The following is a 15,076-nucleotide window of genomic DNA, read 5'->3' as shown; positions in this document are numbered from 1 at the left end:
CCACTATATGAAGATAAGACAAGGGAGTGCTGAAGCGCCATTGTTATCACACTGCAAATTGTCCTTTCCTCTGTTATCTTGAGACCAGCAAGTGCTCCAGGCCTGCGTGGTAAGAGTCTTGGAGCTAAATATTCCACATAAACTGTCTACATCCTTTCATTCAGGGGATTGATTGTTATTTATGATGGGGGGTACATGGAGGAAATCAGGCCTCTATAAAATTGAAAATTGCTGACACCTGTGGTCTCACTCTTAGGACGAGACAAGAGTCAAGGGACGAGACAAGAGTCTTTTCCATGTTCCCTCTCTATTAACTGAGGTTTAAAGAGGTATCTAAGGAAAAACACAATTGATGATGGCTTACTTACATGTCACTACTGCATTCCAAGTGTTTTCATGCACTTTTAAGAATATTATAACATCAATTATTTAATTCAGAACATTAATTGATGTTATCGCAATTTGTCAATTTAACACACATTAAAACAATTATTCATACTTTCTGACTTGAATGATATAAGATTAGAGATGTAATCAATAATATGTAATCGGCAAGCAGCAATGTCTTACAGATAAATAAATGAAAAATATGCATATTCTGAATACATCATTATATTCATACCGCCGATCTAAAGTGCATGGGAATATCAAAATCAGTGTTATAATATTTACAAAAATGTGATGAATATCAAAATCAGTGTAGGAATGTATCATAATTGCAAAAGTTGAGCAATAACTAGTATAATTAGTTATCATGAAACTGCTTGTTATTTTACAATAATTTCCATTAGATTACTTTTAAAAACTCTTGGACTCTTGGAGGATTTCTGTCAGATCGGGAACACTATCTGACAAGGGAACACTATCTGACACTACACCAGTGCTGAAATACATAGACAGCGCTACAGTGCTTATTAAGACATCACTGCACAACATGCATATGCCCACTGTAAAAAGCCAGCCTAATCACCCCCCTTGTGGATTTATCAGTTCAGCATCTCTATAGTTCTTATATTCTGATTAATATACCTCATTGGCTAGGGAACGCCAATTAATAATCACCCCACTTCTCCTGAGCTACATTTACATATCAGAAATATAGTTGCCTGGGACTATACTATGCTGTGGTCAATAGCAGAACCCATAGTTGCTGATTCCTACACCAACAGCAGGTAGCCATACAGCGACAGTCCCTCATAGAACTGTATGACAGCCCCATCAGCTCATGCTCCAGCGCAATGCAGAACTAATGGATGGCCCTAATATCAAGAGTAGTGACACCAAAGGGTTCTGTTGCAATACCACTCAGCACTACATGAATCAGTGCACTAACTTCAAGCTCCTGTCTAAAGAACAGAAAGAGTCTTTGATCAAGACAAACAAAGATATTGGAAGTAAGGATGCGAACACCAACCAGCACAGTGTAATCTCAGGACTAAGTGCAAGAAGTGCGAAAACAGGGAGAGTGTTCCACAAGGTCAATGTTAGCACATAGGCTAACAAAGGCGCCAGCAGAGAACCCTTGCCTGGTGAACTCCACGATAGAAGCTCTCTGCGTTGACAGGAAGTAGCAAGGTGTTGCTAAAGATCAGCAGAGTTCTTACGGAGTGTCCTGTTGGAAGACGGGTCCAAAAGCTTCTTCACAAAGCAGCCCTATAGGTAGGCCTCCAAGAAAACACTGAGTACTTGGCTCTACACACGGTGCGACATGACATCAAGGTTATCCGTGGAGCTGATATGTCATTCTCTGTGTCCCCGCTTACTCAACCAGACCGATCCTTCAACATCTAGAGAGGCTTCACAGCTGAAGAGTTGGGCCTTGCACCTCTTACCTACCAAGTTGAAGCCCTACAGAAAAGGTATCAGCACCTCAAGAGTCTGCCTCTTCACCCTTTGAACCAGGCATAGCCACTTTTGCTAATCAGCTCAGACCACCCACATCTGATTCATTGCACCCACATTCCAAATAATTTGAAGACATTACTGCACAACACACATATGCAAATGCACACATGCTTAGCTGTAGGGCAGCTTATAGACGCGAATAATTTTCAAATCGAAGTGTGCCATAGCCTATATATTACATTGGAGGAATCACAAGTGAGACAATTCAAGTTTTTTGGAGGGAGAGGAAACAAAAGAGGAGTCAATTGGCAGCCTTTATATAAGGATTATTACAGTGCAAAGAATCCCAATACTTTGTCATGCCGCGAGAGCTCCTGGATCTGCACAAAACAAGTTCACCCTTTTATATTCCCGATCATGTCAGATGTAGACCAATGATGAGCTAGAAAAGTGCCCATCCCATGTGCTGCGCTTTGGCGTACAGAAAAGGAGAGCAAAAGGACCATAATGGGAGCTATATAGCGTTGAATTCTTATGATGACTGATGGATGGATGATTCACTTACTTAAACAAGTGTATCTGTAAGTTGCTTTGGATAAAGGCATCTACTAAATGTCATAAATGTAATTGTAAAAACTCAGAGACTACGTGTTTACAAGTGATTTCAAATACAGGTTGTATGTGATTTGTTCCACAGCCACAGCTATAGCAATAATCTTTAGACAGCTAGAGAGACAGAGATACAAATAGAGTGTCAAGATTCTTGAGTGCATTGAATGCATCATTGCATTATCCTGTGACATCTAACTAAGCTCTGTTTCTCTTCCTTTGACCCCAGCTCCAGAAAACCAAAGTAATTGTCTCATTATATCACAAATGTTTAAAGGCAGTCATCATTTCAGATTGTCTTTCTTCCTGGTTGTCTTCCAGGAATAGGCCTATTTAATTATACAGTGTTTAATCAATAAGACATTAAAGAACCATCAAACCGCAGAGTTCCACAGTTTGTTCCCTGTCCTCTTGACTGTGAGCCATCTATTGCTCTACCTCAGTTTACCCTCAATCTAACTACTGTGTAATAAAATCTGTAAACCTCTGCCAGTATTTGGATGTATTCAATGGGGTGAAATGTTCAGAACATTTCAGATGTTTGGGTATTTCCTGTTGAGATTGAATTGGGCATGAACAGTGAACATCTCAATGCGTTAACATCGAACATGTGTAGGTTACCTGTATGCGCATGGATGTGTATGTATTGTAGTTCTCAGCAATACTTAAAATAGGCTGTTCTGTAGCTCATTATACTTAAAGGGGCAATCTGAAATTCAAACAATAACAAAGTGTGCGGGACCCTGCCTCTTTATTTGGTAAACAGCTGAAGGATAGGGCTGAATACTGTAGATGTAACCACCCTGAAATACATAGACAGAGCTATGGATGCAAGGACTGACCATCAATGAGATGAAAATTGAACCAAATGACGGCACACAGAGAGGGTGGTAGAATATAGCCCGAAGGCGTATTTAATAATAATAAATAGGGAGAGGGGTAGGGGAGAGAGGGATAATCCAAGGGGGTCGTCGGGGTCCGGGTAGGGAGAGGGTCGACGTACAGGTAGGGGCTAGGTCTGTGGAATGGATAAACAAGGGAGTCCGAGGGAGACAAGGGTTCTGGAGGGGCACAAAAGACAAGGTGAGTCAAGGTAAACAAGACACTAGGAACACGTAGGAATTCTCGGGAGGGCTGAAGCGTCTGTGGGTCACGTGGGAAGATTACCATTAGACACAGTACGTTCTGGCACAGTAGTTGGAGCTCAGGCAGGGTTTAAGTAGGGAGGTGTTTGCCGATGGGTTGCAGGTGTGCTGATGGGTGACATGGAACAGGTGCACTGCCGACTGGGGGCTGGGCGCTCCAGTGATGATCGCCAGGGCCTCAAGGTGGTGCCAGAGGGTTGGTTAGGGGGGGGTACACCCTTACGGGAGACACCGGGCGACCGTCCTGGAGCGTCGGGATGGGTCCGGTAGAACTCGGCCAACAGGGAGGTGTCAGCGAAGTAGGAGGCCGGGACCCAGTCCTGATCCTCGGGCCCATAGCCCTCCCAGTCGACCAGGTACTGGAACCCGCGGCCCCTACGGCAGTCCGCCAGGATCTCCTTCACATGGGGTTGCCGTCGTCCAGTACCCGGGGCGGTGGAGGGGCTTGAACAGGGGGAGACAGGGGGCTGGAGACTGCCGGTTTGAGCTGAGATACATGAAAAACGGGGTTAATTGCCATGGAGGTTGGGAGAATGAGACATACCGCGGTAGGGTTGACGATCCAGTCGACAGGGAAGGGACCCACGTAGCGGGGGGCGAGCTTCTGGGAGGTGGAGGTCCTTGGCCCATAACCAAACCCATTGACCAGCATGGTAGATTGGGGGGGGTATGTGTCTGCGGTTGGCGGTGTGCTTGGACCACTCAATGGCTCTCTCCAAAGTGACCCCTCGAGCCAGTGTCTCCACTCCACCAAGGCCGCATACACTGCCAGCAGCTCCCGGTTGCCCACGTCATAGTTCCTCTCCACTGGGGACAGACGTTGGGAGAAGTACGTGCAGGGGTGGATCCTCTGGTCCTCCGCGGACACCTGGGAGAGGACGGCCCCGAGGCCGGTGTCGGAAGCATCCACCTCCATGAAGAATTGGCGGGATGGGTCGGGGTGGATCAGCACTGGGGCCGCCGTGAACAGACTCTTCAGGGTCGAGAAGGCGGCCTCTGCCTCCGAGGTCCAGGAGTATGGGCGGAGCATGGAGGTGAGGGCGTTTAGTGGGGCGGCCACCTGGCTGAACCCCCTTATGAACTGCCTGTAGAACCCCACAAAGCCCAGAAAATTTCTCAGCTGTTGCTGGTTCAAGGGTTGGGGCCACTCCACCACCGCCTGGATCTTCTTCTCGTCCACCCGTTGGTGACCATCCTCCACGATGTGGCCCAAGTACTCCACGGAGGCGGCGTGGAATTGGCATTTCTCTGCCTTCAGAAAGAGTCTGTTCTCCAGGAGTCGTTGGAGGACCAGACAGACATGCTGACAGTGCTCCTCCTCCATTCTAGTGTACTGATGGGTGATATGGAACAGGTGCGCTGCCGACTGGGGGCTGGGCGATCCAGCGATGATCGCCGGGGCCTCAAGATGGTTCCAGAGGGTTGGTTAGGGGGAAGGACCGTAACAAAAATGATAATTTGCATTTATATTTACATTCTTCAAGAAACAATGATATATATCAATAATTTAAAAGTCCAAAATTGATGTACGAATCCCAGATTGCCCCTTTAATCAAAACAGTTGTCCTTCCTTTGGGGGTAGAATATAAGGTCTTAATTTGACAGACTGAACACAGAATTGAAGGGAACAAGAGAGGGATTTCAAGGTAAGATATCCACCACTGTCTTTGTACACTATGTACTCTGTACTTTCCAGCCCGATTCTCAAAACATTCAGAGAGATCTCATTCCTGTCAAACCAGGACAAGAGAAGCACTTAACATGACATTTAGAGAGGCTCTGAGGTTTTCTCTAAAGGCCACAACAACAAAAAAAGGAAAAGAAAAGAAAGGATGGTGTTATCACAGACATGTGTTTAAATGCCAAGTGGGATAGTTGCTTTGGAGATACCACGGCTGTTCAGATAACAGTAACACGTCCTTTGGCCTCTTTTACACGTGGACCTATTTAGAGCTCACATACTGTACAGTATAAAGTTTTCTCTTTTATATTCTCTTTTATTTCTCTTTTATATCCAACATTATTTTCCAAAGCTTACAGCAAGGTCAGAAATCAAGTTCACAGAACAATATTTTTAAACAGCACATTCATGCTGCTCCAATTTAATATTATACTGGTTCATTAAAGCAGTACACATTATATGTGCCTGGAAATCTGAATACATATCATTGAACTTACTGGTGCTTCATAACTCATGTGTGTATATATAGCTATGCAAATAATAGATGGCCTATAATGCACCAAATGTTCAGATAAAACCTTGAGATCCAAAACAGGACCTACTGTACTCTACAGTATACTCTCATAGACACATGTCTAGAGAATCAACTCCCCAGAGAATCAACTACTGCTTCTGTACTTTGCCCAAAAACAAAGTCTAGAGGACTGTCAGATGAAATATGCAGACAGGCTATCACTCATTCATATACACCTCTCTTTAATGTTCTTCATCCGAAGCTATCAGCACAGCAAGAGAATATAAATATTCTACGACCAAACGGAAGGCAATCATCTGGCACATATACTCCGACGGGACTAATCAATGACTATATCTCTCTCAAATGTATTATGTATTATCATGTGAAGTACAGAGGGATCCTAGGCAACGCGCTGCATGTTGCCAGGATGTCCGGGACTCACTGACTCACACACACACAAGTTCACACTGAGGGCTCCAACTTTCTACTGCTAAAGAGAGCTGCGCAACACTAAGGTTTAGTGGGCATGGGCACTATGCGGGATTATCCCAGACAGGCGACAACTGCTGTCCGTTATGATCAAATAAGTGTCTGTTTTCGCGTATTGGTAATTTAACGTGGAACGTCATTGGTGTTTGAATTTGCCAAATCCCCAGGACAAGTCCAACGACACTCCCATTTACTGGCTCGTGGCCTATATTGCCACGCTGACTTTGGGAGCACCAAAGTTGTGGGATCTGTGTGCGCGCGACTGTGAGCAGAGGAAAGGCAAAACAGCGGTGAGGTGAGAAAAATGCCTATTCAATTGCCGTTTCTTACCATCAGATCGCTCAGTATGGTCAGAATTCACATGGCTATTTATTATGTCTTTGAATTAATTAATACAAAATGGCAACATATTGCAAACTGGTACCATATTGCATTTGGTGACAACATTATTACTTGCCTTAGTCCTTATATTCTTCGAAAAAAAAAGGAAATAATAACAAAATACAAATAAAATAAAGATCCCTGGTTAAATATCGAATTTTAACGTCCGTTCGAGTAGGCCTACTCATGCCCATCCCTACTAGCTACCGTACGGAATGTGCCTAGGTGAGATTCAGTATGTTTATCCCTGGGGAATAATCCATGTGCGTATTTCCCCCCACAATTGCTGTGCTCTCTGAATATTTTTTGGCTTTGATGTATGGTTGTCTAATGCACTTACCTAAGCAGCCTGGCATAACAAGCTCTCAAAGATTTCCCTGTGTGCGCGTTTCCTATTTTGTGAAATGTGACTGCATTCCAATAATACAGTATCCTTTTGAAGCTCCACCGTGCCACCTCTTGGGAAGGTGTTTTCGCTAGATAACAGTGATTCAGACTGTGTCCCAGGGCTATGGTAACTCTGTTTCTCTCCCCCAAGTAGCTTGTTAAAGTCCTGAGTACCAAATATCATTGAATAAATTCCGCTCTGACATATGAACATCATTACACAAAGCACGTTTACACATAAAAACAGAAAATAATGCTTTATAGATTGAAATATAAATGGTTATGATAACATAAACACATATGTGGTTTAGGTCTTTTGAAAAAGCTTAATGACACCAGCGAGTTTATGTTTAATGTTGTGTGAGATTACAGTAACAGCAAAGGCAGTAATACATTTCACAGGCCTCAAGTGAAAGAACCTGAAACTCAACAATAAAAGGTCCTGGCACCAAAAGGGTTCTTCAGCTTCGCCATGTAGGAGAACCCTTTATATAACCCTCTGACCCTACCACTTTTCCATAATCATTATGAGAAAAAGGCTAGCACTCACTTGCAGTTTCTTGCTGATTTTATCATGATAATCAAGGCAGCATGTCCATAATAACATTACTGTTTTTAACAAATCGTGATGGCCATTTCTAATGCTTCTTTATATCCTTACCAGGTCCTTACACTAATTACATAGTTATTAATCTATTTTAGAGGTGGGGGAGTTGATACAATTGTGCAGGTGGCATTAATTAGCCTCCTAGCAGTTTCAGAGCCTGCTTGCACACACGGCTGTTTTCAAGACTAAGCATTAATTAACTCACACACAGGATGTCATGTATACAAAAAAGGAATCCTAAACACTGTTGAGTGCTTGCTTTCTGGGCACATTGCGTTATGTGCAATGATTGAGTTCTAGCCAAAGTCTTAAGTGGTTCTGTAGAAAGTTGGCTGGCAATGCTGAGTCTGTTTCCAAGGTCCCTATGGCACCATGCCCGGTTCCTCCCTGACTCAGCTGGAAACCTGGGTCAACTCAGCACAACCACACATCAAAGGCATAGGCCGTACCAGGCAGTACCATAACCAGGTGGTACCATAACCAGGCGGTACCATAACCAGGCAGTACCATAACCAGGCGATACTGGTAACATGCCATATCATTACCAGGTTATACCATTACGAGGTCACAATTAGGCCTGTGAGTGAACATTAGCCTTTGTGAAGGAGTGGCCTTTCACTGAAGACATTCACCATTTTAATATATTTATTCAATTTTGTAAAACTGTAAAAAGCAAGAGTTTTGTGTGTTTCATGTACCATTTATCCAAAGTTCATAACCATCACCCAACAGCTATACCTACAATCATCTTGCAAAGTAATGCACAACGGACACCTCACTGACAGTTTCACCGTAAACACATGACTTCAAGAGGGCTGCCTACTGTCCCCCTTCCTCCTTGGCAGTTGACTAGATAATGAAAGAAATCACAAAAGGCAGGAAATGGTGCTGGATTGGGCACACCTTGAGGAAACCACCAAACACCACAACCATACCGGCCCTAACCTGGAACCCACAGGGAAAAAGAAAACTAGGAAGTCCCAGGAACAGTTGGAAAAGGTCTGTGGAGGCAGAACTAAAAGAAGCAAAAACATCCTTGAAAGAAGTGAATGAGCTATGCTCCCCAAAGAGCAAAAGGGTTTAAGTTAAGTAAGTCATATACCAAGTATCAACCTTCCAGTCGTTGTTCATTTTCAACCATTTCAAACCACTGCAGTCATGTGCCAATTGTATTTTTTATTGGTTACAGCTAGATTGGTGGCTACATCACACAGCTTTAGTTGAGATAATTAGGGCACCTGTCATTTTCAATAGGTGTCACTGATGTTTGTCAGTTTAATGTTTTTACCAAAGTGAGCCACAATATTTTAGCTGCCAATGGCTCTCATTACTGGCTCTCAAGCAGAGTTGCTACCTCGCAGGAGCATGGTGTTTATACGTGTTGGGTCGCGCCAATGTTGATGAATCTGGAGAGGTTAACTTGCTTCAAACTTGGCAATGTGTAGTACAATTGTTAGAAGTTTATATAGTTGTATATTTTTTTATTACATGTCTATAAGTCTCTGTATATTGTATTCTCATGCTTTATTGAAGCAAAATTTTATTTGTTTGTGGTATAGTCTGTCCCATAGAAGTTATACTAAGGGGAGAGTATTTACGTCCCCTCATTTCTAGCAAGACTAGACAAGGGGATAGGTGGCATACTTCCAGGGACAGACGTGTTTGAAGCCTGGGTTTATTTTGGCCAGGTCTTCGTCCTGTTTGTTTTGTTCTTTTGTCAATATTGTTTCAAGTTTGCCGGCTACCTCCACGAAAACAGCCTTTTCCTTGGACATGAACCTGAACCATCATTGTCCTGCCTCCTCTCTGACACCACTGTGACGGTCTCCTTCAATTAAGTACATCATTAGTATATCTGCATTCTCTGTTAGTGGCACATTCAGCAATATGTGCATACTGGCCACCAACAAACATGTACAAAATGTAACAAATGCATCCCATGATATTTTCACATGCCAACAGGGCATTTATATCAAACATCTGTAGTGTTCAACGAATCAGAGCAACTTTAGAGACATGATTTGAAGTCTCTAATGACAACAAAAGCAAAGGGTACTAACATTTTTGGTTAAGGAGGGGTCCCATCCCACCCCTACAACATCTTATTTCAAAGGTGGAAATACTCTCTGAAACCATTTTAAAGAGCTATGAGAGAACTTGACACAATGAGGTTCTGTGAGAATCTTGCAGCCATTCTGAGAACACACTGACCCAATTATTGTTCTGACCCAATAATATGTCGTAGCTTTCATGCACAAGAGACAGATTGTGGGTGTGCTTTAGACAGCCTTACAACAGGAACACAGACATTGGAAGGCCTACCTCTGACAAAGTGAAATTAAAAGAAGACATGACTGAATATCAATGCAATGCCGTCCCAAAGAATAGAATTAAGACATGTTGTATGATTGACAAGCCCTGTATTCATTTTGTCCTTGTCCTTCATCCCTTCCCTTACATATTATTTATGATGCCTATCAATCCACCTTGCTAAATCAACCATTACCGCAGGACCAAACAGTCAAGGAATTATTCTGCATTATTTCCGAGGCACTTTTTTCACATTTCCCGAGGCACTTACTTCATAATAAGAATGTCCTGTGATTGTTCCAGCAGAAGGTCAAGTTGTCAAGATGGAGGCAAAATATTTACTGCATTTTACCTCAAAAGTTATTTTTGATTATGCAGTTTAATAATCCTAAACAGCCAGTGAAAGCCAGTGAAGTGAATTAACCAGAGATTTTAGAATACATTTTAGAATACATTTATATATGTGTTAGATGCAGTGCCGTCCATAAGTTTTGGAAAGAGGAAGCATTTTGAAAACAATTACTATGAGGTTAAAGTAGAGATGTTCAGCTTTAATTCAATGTTTTCTTTTTTCAGTTTGCCTATTGCCTATCAGGGTACCAAAAGTATTGGAAAATTGGCTTGACAGGTGTTTCTGGTTAGTCAGGTGTGTTCCGTCACATCATTTGTGCAGGCATAAGAGAGCTGTCAATGTCTAGTATTGATTCTAGGCTTTGCATTTGCCTTTGGAGTCTGCTATTGGTGTCTGTCAACATGAGGACCAAAGAGACGTCAATGAAAGTCAAGGAAGCCATTATGAGGCTGAAATATCAGAAAAATCAATCAGAAACATAGCCAAAACCTCAGACTTACTAAAATCAACAGTTTGTAACGTCATAAAAAAACAGGCCTAGCAGAGCATCACCAGAGAATATACCCAGTGTCAATGGGGTCAATGGGTCGCAGACTTCAGGCAGAGTAATTTAGTAATTTATTTGGACATTATATAATTATTTCTAATACTTTTGGAACCCTGAAATAGTTGGGAGTATGTTTAAAGCATTTTGTACTTTCTAAATGGTGAACCAAATATGAAAAACACCCATTGAATTAAAGCTAAGAATATCTACCTTGACCCCATAGTAATGTACCCCATTGGTCAAGGTAATTTGATGATTTAAAGTTAATTTGATGATTTAAAATCCAAACTGTTGGCGTATAGAGCTAAAAGAAGACAACATCCTTCCTCTTTCCATATATATGCTCTTTGGTTTAATTATTTGAATAGCTTAATGAACTGAAATTTGGCACAATGGCCAACAATTATTTCCAAACCTATTTAGTCCCATTTTCACTTAGCCCCTGCAGAGGTGTAGAGCTACTTTTTAACAGCCAATTGGCTTAGACCAAGTGGACAGAGCCAGAGACTGCGGCCCTCATGGACAGAGCCCGAGCTATAGCACTTTCATACTGAGCCAAGCAGAAAAGAGGGAGCTTTTCCATTGTAGGCCTGGACCAGAGAGTGGCAGAAGCTTGGCACTTAGTGATGCTGTGACTCCACAGGGCTCTGGGTTTACAGCGCAAGCCTAGTGACTCCACTATGTGGTGACTTCACAGACCCAGAGTCAATGGAGCGTTACATGCAGCTGTTACATGCAGCCAAGGACAAGGCTAGCCTAGCTAGCCTGTTTGTGTTTGTTTCATAAGCACACACCTAATATATCTGAACACTGTAACATCCCTATTTGAAAGGTTGACATTATGATAATGAGGATGTTGGATGTTGGTTTCTTGTAGTTTTAAGTTATTCCTGAATCTGCTCTAGACTAGGCATGTGTTCATCACATTCATGAATTTCAACCATTTTGACAGCAGTGAGTTTCAATAGTTATTCCTATTGTCTTGATCTCTGTGATGTATGTGAGCATTAAACAGGTAGTTTATTTATATATGATTTAGGATATATATTTATATCCTAAATCACCCTTTGCCAGATGTTTTTTTTAGACCCTGTTGTTTTCTTTCCTGAGAGGAGTCAATGTCCTATACCATTGGTCGTGTGGATCCAACTGTATGCCTAAACCCCAAATAAATGGATCATCACATAAAATATGGAAATTAGACCATCAGGTCCATTCGTTTCAGTTTTAGGCAAACTAAGGATTTTACTCTACATTAAACATCCTCTTCATTAGAACATCGATTTTTAGTGGGCTATCCCTTTAAAGCAAACAGTCACCATGAACCGCTCCACTTCACAGGACTTCAGTGAGGGAAAAAAACTACCCCAAAAAAATCCAATTTTAATTTCCTGAAATCTCCGTTGCCCTTTGGGGCTGTATATCATCAGTGAGGTGTTGTGCTGAGTCGGCACTCTGAGGGGTTATTCTTCACAGCCTGTCTGTGCTGCCGGCTTCATAAACACTACAGCAACGCACGCAGAATTACAGGGTGTTCTACCTCACCTCCCGAACAGAGAGTGATGAGAGAGGGAAGGAGATGGGTTGATGCACATCGTATCGGCACAGTATTGGCTCAATTCAGGGGATTAACCAAGAATTGGCAACACTTTACTTGAGGGATTATCTTGAAGTCAAGTGTGATAAAGAAAGAATTATTTTTCATAGTAAATTACAGATGCACTAGTAGTGCATTCATAAAGCAGTACGTGCCAAGAACAAGTCAGGCACATGACAAAAAGTTCATGCCCCCAAGACAGGAAAATGGAAATCCAATTTCTTATGGTAATAGAGGGTAGGGCTGCCCGGGCACTCCGACTTGCTGATCTTTGTAAAAGTACAAAACAGGCTGTTTTGCCTAACACTTTCTATAATACAATTTCTGCAGTGTTATCCTTGGTAGCTCTCTCGCTCTCTCGCACTCTCTTTCTTTCTCTCTCTCTCTCTCTTTCACACACACACACACACACACACACACACACACACACACACACACACACACACACACACACACACAAAGCTGAAGACCTCTGTTAGTCTGGCACTCACAGCTATGTCTTTGAGTGGGGTTCTTGTCTAAGCTGCAGTGACACAAACCACAATCTCACGTTTACCGATGCAGATCAAAGCCGTGATTATACTGCCAAGGCAGGGCAGGGCAGGAGTCATTTGCTGGAGCAGCAAAAGAGGATTCAATTGAATACTAAAGTGCCTCCCCATAAAAGCCGTTGATGGTGGGCATTTCAAGCGAATAAGAACAAAAGCTTGAGGTCAAAGCTTACAAAGCATGTCGAAAAAGCTTATAGTGGAAGCACTTATGGCCCATATGCTGCAGATGTGAGAGCATGAACAGCATGTCATGTAATGGTAAAACAGGGAAAATTATCACATAATCACACTTTCTGACAGGAAACACACACGCACGCACGCACGCACGCACATACAGACACACACACACACACACACACACACACACACACACACACACACACACACACACCAGGGCGCGCTCTCTCATCAACTGTTTTCTCATATCGGACCTGTCCATGGTCCTGAAACGGTTATCAACTAGTCTAATCTCTCAAACCAGACGTGTTGCCTCCCACGAATTGCATATGCTCTGGCTACGGATAGCTCGAGTGCAATTTGGCTGTCAACCGAATTGTTTCACTTTGGATGCTTTTGTTTTAGACAAGACACATTGTTGTATTGGAACTTAGTGTACTGTAAGTTATATACATATGAACACAAAGTTAAAGTTAATGAAACAGCCTTAATGTCTGCACCTATTTTGATTGATAGGTTGACCTGTGAATCAATGCTCCTGTTGGATTAGCTTGAAAATGAAAATAAGTAGCCTATCGTTGAACGTAGTATGGATGAATTAGTTGTTTTAAGACAAACAATAAACGACTGGTTAATATGCGGAGAGAGAGGAATGGCTAATGTAGCCTGTGATTGGTGGAGACTAAGGATATCGCAATACGTGAGCTCGCGTTTGCTGCCTCGGGACAGATTTAGTAGATCCTGAGTTGGCTGTGCCAGCGCATATCGCGCGCTTCGTAGCCTATTCTATGCGGGAATGTTTCGTTTTCGAATATAACCGTGCAGGAGGACACATCTACAAAGCTTTGGGATTAGTTCACAATCACCTCGTATTTTGTTGCCGGATGAAAGATGATGTTTCGCCAAGGAATATATGTTTCTCTCCAGGTGAGAGCGTGCGCGTCGCGCCCACGGAGACGCCGTTTGTCAAGTTTGACAACTACCTGAGGCGATGGAAATAGAGGACTTGTCATCCGTATGCAGCCTAATATCAGGGAATTATTCATTAACTAAAGCCCCCACAACTGAGCTTTGAGACTGCCTATATAAAAAAGAAAGAACACACGAAGTTGCTTAGAAATTGAGCCTTTGATGTGCCTGGAGATTTAATTTTTAAACCAAATGTCGTGACTATCATTTTCCCGCAAACAATGGAGGATAAATCCAAAAAACTCATTGTGATTCCGATACTGGTGGTTCTCTTCGTGATGATCGGCTATCAGTACATCTGCCCGGCAGGCAGTAACTCTTGTCAGTTTCGGACAGGGGATAAGTTGAGTGGAATGTTCCACCAATACTCGTCAGGGAACGACATTTATATGGACCAAGACCTGGACGAGGACAGTTCCTCTAAAATTCCGTCCAAATTCAATTTCACTGACCGAGACCTCGAGCGGCACGTAGACTTCAACATCAAGGGAGACGACGTCATCGTGTTTCTTCACATTCAAAAGACCGGAGGAACTACTTTCGGACGGCACCTAGTCAAAAACATTCGTCTGGAGCAGCCGTGCAATTGTATGCCTGGACAGAAGAAATGCACATGTCACCGGCCAGGGAAAGCGGAGTCATGGCTTTTCTCCAGGTTCTCAACAGGCTGGAGTTGTGGTTTGCACGCTGACTGGACCGAGCTCACTAATTGTGTGCCTGTTGTGATGAACAAGAAAGACAAGAAAGACGCTCAGCGGAACCGACGGTGAGAAGTCTAGTTTGTTTGCATTGGCAGATGTCATCACATAGCCTACATTTATTTTGTTATTTTTTTAGGCTATTTATTTATTTATTCGCACACACAATGAAATTACAAAACAGTGAAACAATAAAATTGATTGAAAAGTGCAT

General features: G+C 42.7%; 1 protein-coding gene across 1 annotated transcript in view; it reads left to right on the top strand.

The window, feature by feature from the left end:
• Positions 1 to 14,385: 14,385 nt before the first annotated feature.
• The window catches only part of LOC310815592 (heparan-sulfate 6-O-sulfotransferase 3-B-like), a gene marked incomplete at both ends in the record, with an annotated part of 14,450 nt that continues 13,759 nt past the window's right edge, over positions 14,386 to 15,076 (top strand). The window contains one exon of the mRNA XM_083685435.1: positions 14,386 to 14,930. Within this exon, the coding sequence (XP_083541561.1) occupies positions 14,386 to 14,930 (545 nt within the window). The remainder of the gene's footprint in view (positions 14,931 to 15,076) is intronic.

Source organism: Argentina silus, assembly GCF_951799395.1.
Source record: "Argentina silus genome assembly, chromosome: 14".
NCBI lineage: Eukaryota > Metazoa > Chordata > Actinopteri > Argentiniformes > Argentinidae > Argentina > Argentina silus.
This window is presented reverse-complemented; position numbering and strand designations above follow the sequence as displayed.